The sequence below is a fragment of the Camelina sativa genome, chromosome 4 (assembly GCF_030686135.1).
Source record: "Camelina sativa cultivar CO46 ecotype springtype chromosome 4, ASM3068613v1".
Taxonomy (NCBI): domain Eukaryota; kingdom Viridiplantae; phylum Streptophyta; class Magnoliopsida; order Brassicales; family Brassicaceae; genus Camelina; species Camelina sativa.
Window position 1 is genome coordinate 30509681 of NC_141883.1, and position 17282 is coordinate 30526962.

General features: G+C 36.7%; 5 protein-coding genes across 5 annotated transcripts; 3 read left to right on the top strand and 2 right to left on the bottom strand.

The window, feature by feature from the left end:
• Positions 1-398: 398 nt before the first annotated feature.
• Positions 399-1996, top strand: LOC104782780 (multiprotein-bridging factor 1a). Its single transcript, XM_087511862.1, has 4 exons — positions 399-772; positions 1147-1230; positions 1506-1588; positions 1690-1996. Exons 1-4 carry the CDS (start codon positions 631-633, stop codon positions 1807-1809), a joined length of 429 nt encoding a protein of 142 aa, XP_087367988.1. The 5' UTR covers positions 399-630; the 3' UTR covers positions 1810-1996.
• LOC104782779 (phospholipase A1-IIdelta-like) lies at positions 1944-3549 on the bottom strand. The gene is made up of 2 exons (XM_010507803.2): positions 2377-3549; positions 1944-2279 (listed from the first exon to the last, which is right to left on the bottom strand). The coding sequence occupies exons 1-2, from the start codon at positions 3385-3387 to the stop codon at positions 2058-2060; spliced, it is 1233 nt and encodes a 410-aa protein (XP_010506105.2). The 5' UTR covers positions 3388-3549; the 3' UTR covers positions 1944-2057.
• A 15-nt stretch (positions 3550-3564) lies between these two features.
• On the bottom strand, positions 3565-5417 carry LOC104784373 (phospholipase A1-IIdelta-like). The gene is made up of 3 exons (XM_010509406.3): positions 4726-5417; positions 4210-4584; positions 3565-3947 (listed from the first exon to the last, which is right to left on the bottom strand). Exons 1-3 carry the CDS (start codon positions 5308-5310, stop codon positions 3717-3719), a joined length of 1191 nt encoding a protein of 396 aa, XP_010507708.2. The 5' UTR covers positions 5311-5417; the 3' UTR covers positions 3565-3716.
• Positions 5418-6148: 731 nt separating this feature from the next.
• Positions 6149-11123, top strand: LOC104784374 (sec1 family domain-containing protein MIP3). Its single transcript, XM_087511098.1, has 7 exons — positions 6149-7331; positions 7540-7683; positions 8083-8232; positions 8482-8925; positions 9077-10612; positions 10703-10771; positions 10870-11123. The coding sequence occupies exons 1-7, from the start codon at positions 7284-7286 to the stop codon at positions 10996-10998; spliced, it is 2520 nt and encodes an 839-aa protein (XP_087367224.1). The 5' UTR covers positions 6149-7283; the 3' UTR covers positions 10999-11123.
• A 353-nt stretch (positions 11124-11476) lies between these two features.
• LOC104782782 (uncharacterized) lies at positions 11477-14433 on the top strand. Its single transcript, XM_010507807.3, has 10 exons — positions 11477-12143; positions 12649-12726; positions 12898-12939; positions 13026-13128; positions 13309-13373; positions 13469-13513; positions 13618-13725; positions 13808-13895; positions 13992-14038; positions 14121-14433. Exons 1-10 carry the CDS (start codon positions 11565-11567, stop codon positions 14196-14198), a joined length of 1233 nt encoding a protein of 410 aa, XP_010506109.1. The 5' UTR covers positions 11477-11564; the 3' UTR covers positions 14199-14433.
• The last annotated feature ends 2849 nt before the right edge of the window (positions 14434-17282 follow it).

The window sequence follows — 17282 nt, forward strand, 5'->3', positions numbered from 1 at the left end:
TACTAGATTACCCCCTTCTACACTAAACTACAAACCAAACTACACACAATTCATGTGGTTTATGATTATTCTAGTTGAATAATTTTTATTCATTTGATCAAATTCTAATACATAATAAAAATAATTGAATTTTGAATTTTTTGCTAGTGAAATTTTTTTGGTTAAGTTATGAATATTTGGTTTTGTATACATGAGAATTAGTTATGAATATAGTACAAAAGATGGTAAGTTATCTTATGTATCTTTTTGAGTAAATAATTTGGAAGTTATGCTTGAAAATAACAAAATAACATATAGTTTTCATTGGTTATAAAAGTTAGAAAAAAATAATAATAATTTGATAGTGTCTTTTTCTTTGAGAAGTCTTTTATATAAAAAAGTTGGTACATTGAAAAGGTCTTGTTATGTAATTTTGTTAAATCAATCATCCGAGAAAAAAAAAAATAATAATAAAAAGTAGCGTGAAGCTCACGCACGGCTTTTCTATTTTATTCACCCAACTTTTTTTTTTGTTTGTTAAATAATCTGTTCATCTACACAGAGAGAGAGAGAGAGAGAGAAAGAAACCCTAGAATTTGTCAAAAAAAAAAAAAAAAAAGGCGGTTGCAGCAAATTTTTGAGAACGAAGCCATGGCAGGAGTTGGACCTATGACTCAGGATTGGGAGCCCGTCGTTATCCGTAAGAAAGCCCCTAACTCCGCCGCCAAGCGTGACGAGAAAACTGTTAACGCCGCTCGTCGATCCGGCGCCGATATCGAGACCGTCAGAAAATGTTCGATTCTTCTTTATTTTCTTTCCCCCCTGGTTGATTCATTGTCTTAGTTCTGGTTTTGATGTTATCTTAGAGCTTGCGTAGGTCTCTCTCTGGAATATTTCCTTAATTTTGTTATTGGAGCCTTTGAGTTGCGGTTTTGTTCTTGATTAAGCTTCAATAGATGTAACTAGCCATCAACGCCTTGGGGTTATTGTGATTTTCAATTGAATTTTCCGATGTCTTTGTATTGCTGATTTGATTGTTGTTCCTATTAGTTCGATAGCTTAACTACCTCTACTGGTTTGATTTTGCTTCTTGAGTCTTTTTTGTTGTTTCTATGTGAAATTTCTAGTTATGGCTTCCATCTAACATTTGGTTTTGTGTGTGATTAGTCAATGCTGGAACCAACAAGGCTGCATCAAGCGGCACATCTCTCAACACCAAAAGGCTTGATGATGACACTGAGAACCTTACTCGTAAGTCTTAGCTCTCTAATCATTTGCTTTACTTATGGTGAATTGATTTTCCTAATGGCTATTCATTTGCTTTACTTTTGGTGAATTGATTTCCCTAGTGGCTAGATAATGGTAGTCTTAGGCTCTGTAATCTGAGAAAATGAGGGTGATTATGTTTGTCCTGAAATGAGCTGGAATCACAGAGATTTGTTTCATTCTGCTGTATCACCTTAGTCTTGGATAGTTTTAGCTATGAGGAACCTTTTATGTATTGATTTATGCAACTGTGAATCCAGATGAACGTGTGCCCACTGAGCTAAAGAAAGCCATTATGCAAGCCCGAACAGATAAGAAGCTAACCCAGTCCCAACTTGCTCAGGTATTTTATTCATCTCTCTCTCTGTGTTACTTGCTATTACCCCTTGTATGTAACTCGGTTCATGACAAAAATTAAACTCTTGTTTGTTTCTTTTTGTGTAGATCATCAATGAGAAGCCACAAGTGATTCAAGAGTATGAGTCTGGCAAAGCAATCCCGAACCAGCAAATCCTTTCTAAGCTGGAGAGAGCACTTGGAGCTAAGCTTCGTGGAAAGAAGTGAACAAGTCCTAAATGATGTAGTAAGTAACAAGAATCAATGCTTTGATCTAATACCGTAACTCTGCGAAGATGAATCTTTTCTGATGTAAGAAAGCAAAACCGTTTGAATGTTTCTTTGGTTGATGGAATCACTCGTCTCATAAACTCATATCTATAGAAATAACTTGGAAGGTCTTTTCATCACACAATTGAACTGCTTATTGTTGATTTAACATGAACTTATAAACAAATAAAGTACAGAACCCAATATTAGAATTCAGGTACAGGTTCTTCTTCAACTGGAGCAATAATCCATTCACCATCTTCGTTTCTGATCAGTCCTTTGTTCTTCTCCACCCACCAAGATCCTGGCACTAAACACTCATCTTTTAAGAACTCGCATGACTTGTTTACTAAAGCAATACTTCTCTTCACCATCAGTTTAAACTCTCCTTTCTTCCCATTCCATCCAGCTACAACATGTAGCATCGCCTGCACATATATGGAAAATATATGTATATGTTAAAGTTTCTACTCTGTATCGTTGTAGTCGAGATTGACAATATATATGTTAACGTTCTATTCTTACCTGAAGGTTATGCCAATCCCCCGGATTCCTTGAATTTTTTAGGAACGGTGACTTCTTTGTATCGATCACAAAGTTGATTCCCATGTCCACATACCCTAAAAGCCCCCCTGGATATCTAGTTAAGAGATCAATCGTGTTCCTTACATGTAGGATCTTCAAGTTTTTGTGACGCATTGCTTCGTCTCTGAACTCCTTGTTTCCAACTTGTGGACACCCAAAGACAATAGCAGTGACCGGAACATCATCTTTGGAAGCGTTTTCGGCTATATCATAGGCGGCTAGAACAGCCTCTGTAGCTCCCAAGCTATGTCCAGTCAACACAATGCTCGGTTTCTCGTCCTTATACTTCAGTAGAAGCTCTTTGATGCTAGCTAGCAACTGTGACCGTAGACTCAGCTTGGTGAATTTCGATTCGGGTTGATTAGAAGTATAGATTGTGAGCCACCCGAGCATCACCTTGCACCCTTCTTCGTCTTCACTGTCACTATCAAAAGTCGTACCTTCGACTACAGCAGAGTCATCCTTCTCCGGTCCGCGCAGCAATGGGTCAGCTGAAGTGGACCTAGCCCCCAAAACATTGACCCACTCGTAGTTCCTACTCGTTCCCCTCAAAGCTACATAGATCTCACGGCGTCCTAGAGCCTTAGTCCGTTCATCAGATGTGACAGCAATGTAGCCAAACCAGTTAGACTCACGGTCCCAAGCATCTCGTGATTGTGAGCCGAGAAGCAAACCTTGGGGGAGAGCAACGCGAGCTGTGGCGTAGAGGAAGCTTGTAACCTCATAGTCAGAAGGAGATTCGAGCATGACCTTCTCGAAGAAAGACGATTTGCCGTAGCGGCTGGCTCCACAGTACTTGGAGTTTTGGTCGTTGACGAAGGCATCGTAGGTGGCTTGACAAAAGTCTCCGCAACGTAAGATGAGTTCACGAAGTGATTGGTCTAACGGGTCTAAGAGAGTGTCCCAATTTTTTGAGCCTAGGAGCTCTTCCCACGATGTTGTTGTAGCCATTAGAGAAAATTTGTCTGAGTGAGGACTGAGGAGATAATATGACTCTTGGCTCTTGGGTATATAACAAAATTGTTTTTCTTAATTAAGTTCTTTTACTTTATACAAGTGGTTGTGGTGTGATGGTGGGTGTGTGACCCATAGTGATAAAAGGTTATCCATGGTGTTGGAATATTATTGGCATATAGTATATATAACAATCTTCCACATCATTCTCAACCATACAAAAAAAAAAGAGTAGAAATCAACTCAATCAGATAGAGAAAATAAAATTCAACCAACCAACTCAATTGATAGATACACACGAAAAGATACATTTTGTTTGTTTGTTTCTAATCAAACTCGACAACAGGCTTGTCTTCGTCATCGGGAGTGGCTATGACCCAATCACCATCCTCTGTCTTGAGCATGCCTTTGTTTTTCTCGACCCACCAACACTCAGGAACCAAACATTCCTCTTTCAATAGTGAACACGATTTGTTAACCAAGGCTATGTTTCGGTTCACTTTCATCTCGAACTTCCCATTTTTCCCGTTCCATCCCGCTACTACGTGTAACATGGCCTACATCCCACCCCAAACCATAACCGTTAACAATCTCGGTTCTACTTACATATGACTATAGATGGTTCAAATTCAAACGTTAATTCTTTTTTTTGTGTTTGCATGCATTGTTTAAATGTAAAACAAATCAACTAAGAAGAACTAATTCAGATTTCTAAAAATTATTGCAAAATGCAAACGTAGACGAACCTAAATTTTTGTTTAAAATCTGATCATATTCAAATTTACCCTGAAATAAAGCAAATTGAATAGAATGACTTGCCTGAAGGTTATGCCAATCACCAGGATGATGAGTTTCCTTAAGAAAAGGTGAAACTCTCGTATCAATTTCGAGTTTGGTCCCAATGTTGACGTACCCCATTATCTTTGCTGGATACCGCGTGATGAGATCAATTTCATTTTTCACGTGCAATACCCTCACATTGTTATGTCTCTTGATTCTCTCGGAGAATTCTCTGTTGCCAACTCTCGGAGAACCAAACACAATAGCCGTCACTGGCGGCACATCGCTATAGCCGCTTGTAACGTTTTCCGCAATGTCAAACGCTGCGAGAGTCGCAATTGTTGCACCTAGACTGTGTCCGGTGAACACTATGCTAGGTTTCTCGTCCTTGTATAGCTCTAGCAATTCTTTTATCTATTCGTACCAAGTTAGCATTTATACCCAAATCAAACAAACTGAATCAAAATTATTTAAATAGAAAAAAACGTAAAAATAAGTTCAATATAATGTTTTGGTGGTAACGCTAGCAATCAATTTAATTCAAAATTTCACTACCTTGGTGAGAAGCTGTGAACGTGCACTCATCTTGGTGAAGGGTGAGTTCGGGTTAGCTGTCGTATAAATAGTGAACCATCCAAGCATAACCTCAGGACCGTGTCCACCATCCATCAAGAGTTCTTTAACCGAAGTCAACTTTGCTCCCATCACATTGACCCACTCGTAATTCCTCGTTGTCCCACGAAACACAACATAGATCTCTCTCCTTCCAATCTCAGCCGTCCGTTCATCAGACGTGACCGCGATGTAACCGATCCAATTAGTCTCTCGGTCCCAAGACTCACGAGACATGGAGCTGAGGAAGAAGGCCTCGTGGTCGCTGACACGTGCAGTAGCGTAGAGGAACGAAACAACGTCATAGTGTCTCGCATCGTCGAGCATGACTTTGTGGAAGAACGATGGTTTGCCATAACGGCTGGCTCCACAATAGATAGAGTTTTGGTCGTTGATGAAAGTGTCGTAAGTGGCTTGACAGAAGTCACCGGTTCGAAGGATGAGTTGGCGAAGTGAGTGGTCAAGTGGTTCCAGTAGGTTTTGCCAATTGTCTCGACCGAGAAGCTCTTCCCATGTTGGCTCGACCATGATTTGATTTCTTGTGTGAATGTTGTATCTTGTATGTATTGTGTAAATTAAAACACTTGAGATTTTGCTAATATAATCGTGAGAGCCACTTTTAATTTATTTTGAATAATGAAATTATGAACTAATCTTGTGTATATATATATGTCTTAGAATATGCTAGTGTTCACTAGTAAACTGGTCAACACCTTAAATTGAAAAACTATCAAATGTGCCATGAACAATGTTTTTTTTTTTTTTAATCTGTCATAATCGTTTTCTTCTTTCCAAATGTGTCATACCGATGACAATTGGTGAACAACTTAGTTTGGTGGACAACTTTGATCTTTTTAGACAGTTTTAACCCATTCGTTGGATAACTTTAACATTTTTTTACAATTTTAACCTGTAGTAGACTTTTGTGGCTTGTATTTTTTTATTTTGATGGACAATATTTTATGTCATAATGTCAAATATGACACATTTGGAAAGACTAAAAACAATATGGCACATTTGAAATTTTTTTAAAAAAAATATGACATATTTGACAAAAATTCCTATTAAATTAGTATGTTTAATCATTATCACCCAATTAGTATATTTCATCATCTTCATATCAAATTCGATTAATACAGGTTATAAAAAGATGTTACAAAGGAAAATGATTAAACATACTAATTGAGTGATAATGATATTACAAATATAAATAATAATAATGCAACAAAGAGCAAAACTCTATCGCCAATTAATTCACCAATTAATTCACTAATTAATGGGCTATTATTACTTTCAACTACTTTGAGATAAGTAAACCAATAATAAGTAAAATGGAAATATTTAGACAAAAAAGAAAGTAATTGGTGAGCTCTTTGAACCGACAACTTCAATTTGAAGGTCTTCAATTTCTTGTCCTCTATAATGGCGTATAGCAAAGCGACACTTCTCATTCTCCCTCGTTTAACCCCAATGATTTCATCGTCTCTGTTTTTGCTTCAAAGTCGGGAGGAGGGGTCCTCACCGCAATTTCAAGCAAACCTCGCAAACGCCGGCAGGTTCGTTTACTTGTAAGCGTTTTTCGTTTTCTGGAACCTCCCCTTATTTAGAGAAAAATGAAAGTAATTGGTGAGCTTTTTGAACCGACAAACTTCAATTTCTTCTCCTCTAGTGACAAATTCAATTTCTTCAATTTCTTGGCGACAACTTCAATTCCTTCAATTTCTTCTCCTCTTGTGACAACTTCAACTTCTTGTCTATGATATGATGCACATATGATGTACAACACTTGTCTTAGAGGTTTTAAGTGCAAAACTGAGATGGAGAAGAAACTGAACTTTATGAAAATATGAAGTCTCAAATGAGGCTTAAATGTCACTGTAATATCATGAATATACTATGTGTGGCTTATTACATTTATATAGTTAATTACATAAGTTAGTTTATTATTTTTGGGTTTGCTGAAAGTTTACCACTATTTCAATTAGTTAACGATAATTCTAAACTTTTTTCTCCCTATTAATTTCCAAATCGTAACAATATAATTTTGCATCCATATTTTTGAAAATTCAAATATATACGTTATAAATGGTCGTGAATATTGCTAATAATTTAGAATCATGTGTTACATTAATTTGCAAAGATATGTTTCTATTTGTTAAAGAGAAAAAATAATAATAATTATGGTATAAATTTTAGAATTATTATTTGTGAGTCTAAATAGGCCCATTATCAAAGCTAACTTAGAGTCCAAAAATTGGTAAAAGCCCAACAAAGTGATACGACCATACGAACGATATCAAAAGCTAAGGCTACGATGCTCGTCGTCGGTGAGATTTCCCGGCGAAGCGAATTCGGTGTTTCTACGGTGGTTCAACCAGTAGTCTGATTCAGAAAACGCATCTCACAGTAGTCTTTTGATTCTAGCTGGCGATTTCAGTATATTCTCTACCAATTGTATCAATATCTCGTACGGGAATTAGCGATTAACGTAGCTGAGAGCAATGGCTTTGGTCGATGTCGCGATATCTTGTCTCAATTCGATCCGCGAAGTAAGAAATCGGAATTCACTTTTTTTTTTTCCGCGTCTCATTATGCTATCCGTTTTGATCTGCTTCACCTTAATCATTACGATTTCTCCATGATCTTGTTTTGCTCTATTTATGTGTTCTTGGGAAATTTTATAATTACCTTATCATATACTAATCAAGAGTAATATTGGAATTCTCAGTTTTGATTTCAAATGTGTTTGTTTTGCAGATAGAAGAGGAAGTCAAAGATGCCATAGTGTATATTGATGCTGGCTGTACAGAGAGTTTTCAGTTTGCAGGAGCTTACCCTTTGTTCTTGGAACTAGGTGCTCGAGCTGTCTGCAGCCTTGAAAACATGACTTCTCTAGATGCGGTAAGCTCGTTATGCTTGAAATGTTTGTGTGTGTAACATACTGGTTAAGGAAAATATAGTGTTGATCATTGAGGATCTAGATAGAGAATGGGAAGATTGTTATCCATGCTGCATTATTCTGCTTTTTTTTATCAACTCTCAATGGGAAGATTGAATTCTGTTTCCTTTGATTTTACTTATACTACAGTTTGTTATATTTGGCATCCGAGTTTGAATTGCTTTGGCATACTACTTAGATTGTCTTTCTGAAGTTATCCTTCTTTATTTCTTGTAATGTTTCTGTTTGCTTTTCTCCATTCCATACTTTTGGTATAAAGGGGAATTATATTACGTAGAAAGTGAGATATCTTCTGATTTATTTCCTATGATGATGTGACTTCTTGATGCATTTTGCTCTAGGTGGCTGATTGGAATTCAAAGACTGATTGTGCGAACAGAATCGTGATTATGACATCTCGGCTTCTCAATGATGCTCATCGATACATGCTACGGTGTCTAACCACCCATGACGCTGTTCAGCACTGCACAGTATTCACGTCTATTTCAGAGGTGCTCATCATTAACGCTAATCTTTGGTCTCATTCGTTTATTTTATCTCTTCTTTTACCTGGTGAAAAGTTACAGTTCTATTGGCATATCTCATCGTACAATCTTAAGCTATTGACTTATCAGCACTACTGATCCCTTTTCTTCAAAATAATTTTCCATATACTATAAGGCTCTTCAGAATAGGTGTTTGTTTCTTGCGTTACTGTAAATATATCATCTAATTACTTTATTAATTTGAACGTTGTACAGGGATCTCACTCAGCCATTCCTGATTCGCCTCTAGGTCCAGATGCGTATCATGAATACGAAACCTTACTTGTTCAGGATTACAATGAACATACTAAGAAAAGCGACAAAATATCTAAAGACAAAGGGGTTTCTAATTTCTCTTCTGCACTTGAATCCCTTACTATGGAGCCTATCATAAGCGAAAATGTAGATGGTTCATCAGGTGGTGAAGAAGGTTTGGTAGTTTCGGTGCGCCACTTCCCCTTGATTATTTGTCCTTTCACTCCTCGAGCGTTTGTCTTACCTTCCCAAGGATCAGTCGCAGAAGCTTCCTTGTCCCGTCAACATGAGGATTCTCTTAGTTTTGGTTTGCCTCCCATAAGTACTGGATCTATGTCTGATACTGATGATGTTCCACCTGGTGCAACTCTTACCGCACATTTTCTTTACCAGCTGGCTCTTAAGGTAATTAACAATGGAGAAATCGTTTTTATTCATGAAGTACGTGAGCTAGAACACTAGAAGATATCTGTTTCGCTTGTTTGTCATTAATTTAACTTGTTCTGTACCTTTTCTGAAGTTTGTGACCATGTTGTTGCTTTTAAAAAAATTGTAGATGGAATTGAAGTTGGAAATATTTTCACTTGGTGACCTATCAAAGAATGTTGGAAAGATTCTGACAGACATGTCATCAAGTCTTTATGATGTAGGGCGTCGTAAGCGATCTGCCGGCCTGTTACTTGTTGACCGCACACTTGATCTTACCACTCCCTGCTGTCACGGAGATTCACTTTTCGATCGTATCTTTTCATCTTTGCCTCGGGCGGACAGATTTTCTTCACAAGCACAGCTTAAACAGGGGGTCCCAAGCATCAATCGTCCTTCTCTTGATGTTCAAGTGCCGCTTGGGGAACTGCTTAATGAAGAACCAAGCAAGATTCGGGATTCTGGTTTTCCTGTAGGAGTTGAAGCTTTTTTACGTGGCTGGGATTCATACACTTGTGATCCACAAAATGTAGGTCTGCTTAATGAATATGACAAGAAATCTACCACCAACTGGACTGAACTACTAAATGGATCTCTTGTCGCTACTGAATGTTTTAGAGGAACACCTTACTTAGAGGCCATGATTGATAGGAAAACAAAGGATGGAAGTGTACTGGTAAAGAAATGGCTTCAAGAGGCTCTGCGTCGCGAAAATATCTCTGTTAACGTGAGAGCTCGTCCTGGTTATGCTACAAAACCGGAGCTCCAGGCCATGATCAGAGCATTGTCCCAAAGCCAGTCGTCTTTGTTGAAAAACAAAGGGATTATTCATTTAGCGGCAGCTACAGCTGCTGCTCTTGATGACTCTCAAAGTGCCAAATGGGATACTTTTAGTAGTGCGGAGATGATGTTAAATGTGAGTGCTGGTGATACGAGTCAGGGATTGGCTGCGCAAATTAGTGACCTGATTAACAAAAGCGCTGTTGCAGCACTTCAAGCTAAGAAAAATGAGAAAACAGATACCTCATCACGAGGGCTGCTATCTTTTCGTGATGCCCTGCTCCTTACAATTGTTGGTTACATTGTTGCTGGCGAAAATTTCCCTACATCTGGCTCAGGTGGGCCTTTCTCTTGGCAAGAAGAGCATTTTCTAAAAGAAGCCATTGTCGATGCTGTTCTCGAGAATCCATCAGTTGGAAATTTCAAGTTTCTGAATGGGTTGACAGAAGAGCTTGAGGGCCGATTGAATCGTCTCAAGTCCGAGGAAACCAAAGAAAGTCCCGCTGATGATCAATTAGACATTGATGCTCTTGATGATGATCCATGGGGAAAATGGGGTGACGAGGAAGAGGAAGAAGTTGACAATAGTAAAGCAGATGAGTCCTATGACGATATGCAGCTGAAGCTGGATTTGCGTGATAGAGTAGACAGCTTATTTAGGTTTCTCCACAAGTTATCGAGTCTAAGAACAAGGAATTTACCACTAAGAGAAGGCTTATTGGCTTCAGAAAGCAGCTTTTCTGGCGATCCTTCTGGAAACAAAGGGCTACTCTACAGGCTTATAGAAAAAGTGTTGATCAAACAAGAGATACCAGGTTTAGAATACCATTCTTCTACTGTCGGAAGGTTTTTAAAAAGCGGGTTTGGAAGGTTTGGTCTTGGTCAGGTTTGTTAGACCTTTCTCTCTACCTATTATTTTCATCTTTCTCCGATCCTCCACAAGATAGACACTGATGTGTCGGTATTACTACTGCAGGCAAAACCGAGTCTAGCAGACCAGAGTGTCATTCTTGTCTTTGTCATTGGAGGAATCAATGGTCGAGAGGTTAGTTTCTTCACCACAAACAAAATCTCTTTCATATGTCTTAGGCCTAACTATCTTTGTAATAACTGTTTCTGTCACTGTTTCCTCCATTGTCAAAGGTTTTGGAAGCTCAAGAGGCTGTGTCAGAGAGCGGAAGACCGGACATTAATCTTGTTATTGGAGGAACGACACTTCTAACTCCTGACGACATGTTCGACTTATTGATGGGACAGTTCAGCCATTTTTGATCTTTTTCAAAAAAACCTCACTCTCATAACCCCTCTGTTATTAGCTTGTAAAGCTGTATATTAGAAACTAGAAGAACGAAAAAAACCTTGAATATGATCGAATATCGAATGTTAAATTTACAAAACTATAGTTCCATTTTCGTGAGAAAACAAGAGAATTGGATGTGAATTGTGAATAAGCGCGTTTCTAATTCTGTCGCCAAATTATTTACATCTTTGGTCCCTCAATCTTTGCAACATTAAAGCTTTTAAGTTATAAAATGGAGAAATCCTCTTAAAGCTATGTATTAGAAGAAAAAAAACCATGAATATGATCGAATGTTAACTTTACGAAAATATAGTTCCATTTTCAAGAGAAAACAAGAGAATAGGGTATGAATTGTGAATAAGCGCGTTTCTAATTCCATCGCCAAATTATTTACATCTTTGGTCCCTCAAGATTTGCTACATTTATAGAAAAGCTTTTAAGTTAAAGATTGAGAAATCCTCTTAAACCCCCTAAAATCACATTTCACACGAAAAACCTCGAGTGAGTGAAGGAAGGAAGGAAGTGAGAAGAAGAAACAATGGCAGCTATGAAGCTTCTACTCTCTCAAGCTCGCCGCCAAGGTCTAACCAAACCCTTTTCGTCTCCATTCCAACAAATCCCACGACTCTTCTCTTCCTCTCCACCATCCGATTCGAACCCTTCTCCCGATCCAAACGAATCTCGCAAAAAGCCCGTCACAATCGAGCCAGTCTCGTACGCCGCCAAACCCAAAGATCAGAAACCCGAACCAACCAATGCTGAATCGGCGGAGAATCTTCAACCCTCGGAGTCAGCGAACCGTTCGAGCTGGACAAGAGAAGAAATCAGATATGTGAAAGACTCTCAATCGATCAATCCGGTTTCTTACGCTCAGCGTGTGGCTCCGCTTCCTGAGGATCGAGTCGCCGGCGAGGATGAAGGAGAGAGAACTCCGGAGGAGATGGAGAGAGAGAGGAAGAGGATTGAATTAGAGAATCGAGCTAGAAGAAGGTTCTTGAGAGCTAATGCTGTGGAAGAGGATACTTCTTCACTTCCTTTGCCGACTTTGCTTAAACCAGAGCTGAAACATGGAAAGAAACCTATTTTCGATCTCATGGAGGCCATTAGAGAGATTAAGGTCAGGATTCAATTTACACCCACATGATTGATTTCTCAAGTTAGCTGCCATTGTAATAGAATGGAAGCTACACTATTTAGGGTTCTTTAAACTTTTTGTGTCAAAGGATTTATCTTTTTGCTTGTTTCGTAGCTAGGGGACTTAAAATGAGTATTGTAAAGGATGCTTAGATCATTTTGGGATTATTTGACTATATAATGTGAACATAGGACGTCTCATAGAAGGCTTGGAAGCTTTGGTGCGAGCTGTAGATTAGTTAAAAGGGGGCTATGTTCTTACGTAGGGAACTTTAAACGAGTAAATAGATCATGCAAGTTTTGTCTAATGGTGGTACTGTTAAGAGTTATGGATTCTGTAAACTGGTAATGGTTGTTGTTGAGTTGGTTTTCACGTAGAGTGAGGGAGGACAGAACGAGCTTTAACGTGAATATGGACTCGTTAATTTGTTCATTCCTTATAATTCATATATTTTTCCGTTCTGATGCTGTTTTGATCAATGGTTCAGGCCAATGCGAAGGCTAAATTTGATGAAACTCTTGAGGCGCACGTGAGGTTGGGCATTGAAAAAGGCAGATCTGAGCTGGTATTTGCTGCTTTTCTTTTCTCTGGAAATACATAAATCTCTCTAGCCTATTCTTAATCAAAGATCTCAGTCTTTAGCATTTGATTGATTACCCTTATCATTTAATCTGAAAAACAGTTGTTCTCCCTGGCTTTATTTCTAGACTAACTGATATCACTGTTTAAACTGCAGATAGTTCGTGGTACTTTGGCTCTACCCCACTCTGTTAAGAAGGTAAAAGAAATGTCTTTCTAATCCATGATGGAAATTTCTGTTTACCAGCCACTTATATAATACAAGAAATTATCTTCCTTGTTCAGGATGTGAAAGTGGCTTTCTTTGCCGAGGGAGCTGATGCAGAGGATGCAAAAGCTGCAGGAGCTGATGTCGTTGGTGGTCTTGAGCTCATTGAAGAAATCTTGAGTAAGGAACCAATGCATTTTACTTCAGCCTCCTCGGTTAATTCACTTCTGACATCTAGTTGAACATGCATGCATTTGGCTCTGTCATAACTCATGTCATTTCTCGAGACAATCTTTTTGTTTGTTGAAAACTGTGTTCCAATAGTAGATTATTTATCTGTACTTTTAACTCAATCTGCAGAAAGCGGCAAGATCGACTTTGATAGATGTCTTGCAACTCCAAAAATGATGCCCCGTGTTTACAAGGTTCTTGGTTATGAGCACTTATATGAAATTATGTGGAACATGATGGATGCGACATCTTCTCACATAACATACATATGGTTTGTGCTTATTTGCAGATATCAAGGATTCTTAACAATCACGGTTTGATGCCGAACCCCAAAGTGAGTTTGATTATTTCACTCAGCATCTTACTCTAATGAATCAGTTAGTATGCTTACCTCTTGCCCTTAAATTAATTTGAAGGAATATTATACTTGTTGTGTAGCAAGGTAGTGTGACCAAGGATGTTACGAAAGCAGTCAAAGACGCAAAAGCTGGACATACCAAATTTAGAATGGATAAAACTTCTATTCTTCATGTGCCACTTGGAAAGGTGACATCTCTTGCCAAAGACTTGGAGTTTATCTGACTTTCATTACCTTTATTCTTTACAACGACACTTTCCTGAAAACCAGATGAGCTTTCCTGAAGACGCTTTACGAGAGAATGTTGGTGCTTTCATGAACGCCCTTTTGCTAGCAAAGCCAGCCGGATTGAAAAAGAGTAAGTCATACCGGAACTTGTTAACTTTTGTTGAGAGAGATTATTGTTTGGCTGATTAGAGAGTACCTGTCTTTGCTTTTTTTTTTTCTTCTGCAGCTTCAAAATATGCTGGCTATGTCAATGCATTCCACTTATGCAGCACGGTAAGCTTGTAAATCAAACCCAATGTCTCCTTCTAGAAACACGTTTGGAATCCATTAAGCCTAAAAGAATTTGCTTTTGCAGATGGGAAAGGGTTATCCAGTATCGATACAATCGTTATCTAGAGCAGCGGATCTCCATACCAAATTGCAGCTCAAGTGAAGCTAGTAGGCTCCAAATGATAAATCTTAAATTATCCAGGAAAAGTTTGCTAACTGTTTCCAAATGCTGAATCTTTGAAACATTATGATTTGTTGTTTCTTAGGTAGTCTATTGCTCAATTGATCGAATTGGCTTTTGTCTCTTTTAGTCACCTTTGTTGTTACTGTTTTTGAAAGCGCTTATCATCCACTTCTCCATAAAGGCCTTTCACTTGAATAAGGCAACAAATTTTGTCCTTGTTTGTTTCCATTACAACTTCAGTCTCTCAATTAAAAGAAAAAATGTTTGACTAATCAAGTCTCTGATAGCACTAAATATATTGTCAATCCCTTCATACCTATTGACTGATCAATTTAACAATCTACAGTATAACCAAAGTGAGAATTTATGATTTCTAGGCTTGCTCATTTTCCTCATTTAATTTTGGCATTTACGTGGCTTTGGGACTATTCTTTAAGACTGTAATACATTATTTACTGTAAAATACATTGTTTTAGTTGGAGACTAATAAAAAACCACCATTATGTTGGAACGTTGTGATACCTCTTTTCTACAACCTAAAATGCTAACACTCATCCACCTCCACGTTCTACATCATCAGTTTACTTGAGACGGTGAGGAGGATCATGACCAGAATGGTGGATAGGCATCAGAAGTAGTAAATGAATGGAAAAGTAGTAATGCATGTGGATGAATTATCAATTTTAGCTTAGACACCCCAAAAATTCGATTAGTTTAAATTGGAGGGAATTGTTCTGAATTGAACTGATTAAGTAATTAGGTTTGATTCAATTTTTTGGTTAAATTTTAGTTTGGTTCACATAAAAAGTAACGTAAGGTTAAAGAGAATGTTAAAATTTTTTTGCTTGTAATTTCAATTTATATTCCATGATTTAATACATTTTATAAGAAAAATATGAGAGAAAGCATTAAGCTTATGCATGGTGTGATTCAAAAAAGCTAAACATAATCTTGTGTGACATTAAATTATTTCAAACAATATGATTAAATAATTTAGAAGTTATATTTATACCAATTTTTTTTTTGTAAATACTCAGTTAGTGGCTCAGGATTCTATTAGGTTTGATGTAGTTGGGGTAAGATTCAATAATTAAAGCTAACCCATAATTCAATATGAAAAGTCTTTTATATACCATTTGAAATTTTGTGTTAGTTGTTGAAGTTTTGTAGTTGATAATTGTGTTTAATATATAACTGAATACAAAGACTAAACTGGTAAGTTAATTATCCGTTAATCTCTCATTAAACAATGAGGTTACATATATATATTTTTGTACAAGAGTTGATCAACTTTGAGAGTTTTTAAGTTGTTCCACTGAGATTTGACCAAAATAATATGAGATTGAGTACAAAAGAAAAAGAATATTTAAGATAATAAATTCTTTTGGCATATAATTGTTCGTTTGTATACCATTTTCCAAATGTGAGTTTACATAGATATATATATATATATATATGATAACTGACAAACATATCCACCAAGCTAAATATAAATTATTTTATCATTTTAAACTGATATTATATATACAAAAGTAGATTATTTATGAACAACACAAACCCAACATTTTTTGACCAGCTTGTACCAACATTTTTTATAAGTATTTAATATTTTTTATACATATCTTGTACCACATAATGAACATAATGTGATAAATATACACCAATCAGGATTGCGTATAGTTTGTTTAGAGATTTGTACAAACACTTCATCTCGGAATTCACCACGATCTCAAATCGTTATTCTAGAGATGAATCGACCATGTACTTTACAAGCAAATCAAAAAGCTTGATAGCATGGCCGACCAAGTCTCTGTTCATAGTAATGAGAGATGTGGGGATGAGATCTATAAGTGAATTTAATTTGATTTTATTTTTTTTCTAATTTGGTCTATTGGATTTTAAAAAAAATTGATTGTATAAGCTATAATTAAGAAAACAAAATGCTATAATTGAAAATTAATGATGATTTGATTTATGGAATGTTAGTTTCTCGAATATGTCATGGAATTAGAATATATGGAGAATATGTCATTATTAATTTATTTTTCATTTCAGTTAACCATTTAATAAATAATCGATAGAAAATTGTTCAGTTATTAAGATATTATTAACGGACTCATCCCAGTTTGGATTTGTTCGATTGTAAAATCAGACCATAAGAATGATTGTTGGACAATTAGTATCCGATTTGAATCTGTTTAGTAACCATTGGATAACACGCGGAGCTATACTTAATTTAATTTGATTTTAATTTCTCTCTAACTTTCCCTATTCAATTTTTAAAAATTGATTATATAAGCTATAATTAAGAAAACAAAATGCTAGGTTTGAAATCTGAACAAAAAGGTTTACAGCTGTTGTAATGACGATTTTTGAATTACACTAATCAATATATCAAAATATATATTTATTCACTAGCTCCCACGTCCGAGATCATTAACCAATTTCGGTTTTGGTATCGGTTAAGGAAATACCGGAACTGAAAAGGATATTGATGGATATACTGGAGGGTCGGTATATGAGACTATACGAGGGAGTGAAGAAAGTGAAGAAGCATACAATATATTGGTTAATGATCCTCCAAAAGAGATATGATATGTTTAATATGATTATACAATCTATATATATGGTTAAGACTTAAGAAGATTAAATGTTAAATTGTCATGACATGTTGATGATGCCTATATGAGTCCAGGAATCTTTCTTCTCCACTCATAGCAAACAAATTTTGTTTGATTAAGATATGGTGGTTTTATTTAGACTTAAATCAGTTTAACTTTCATTCCTATTACTTAATTTACTCCAGCGTACATCTCGAGGAGTAAGAAGTTACTCTTCACCGTTTGTAATTATAAGCCCATATTGATCGATCTATAACTATGAAAATACCGTTGAATTCACTTACCAAAGTTGTAGAATTTACTTTAAATATACTATAAATGGTGGTTTTTGAACATTGACCAATATAATTGTTTACGTGAGTGATTAGTGAAAAGGAAACTGAAACTTAGAGAAGATGGAGTCATGGAGACGACGAACTAAAGTTTATATATAGAATTCATG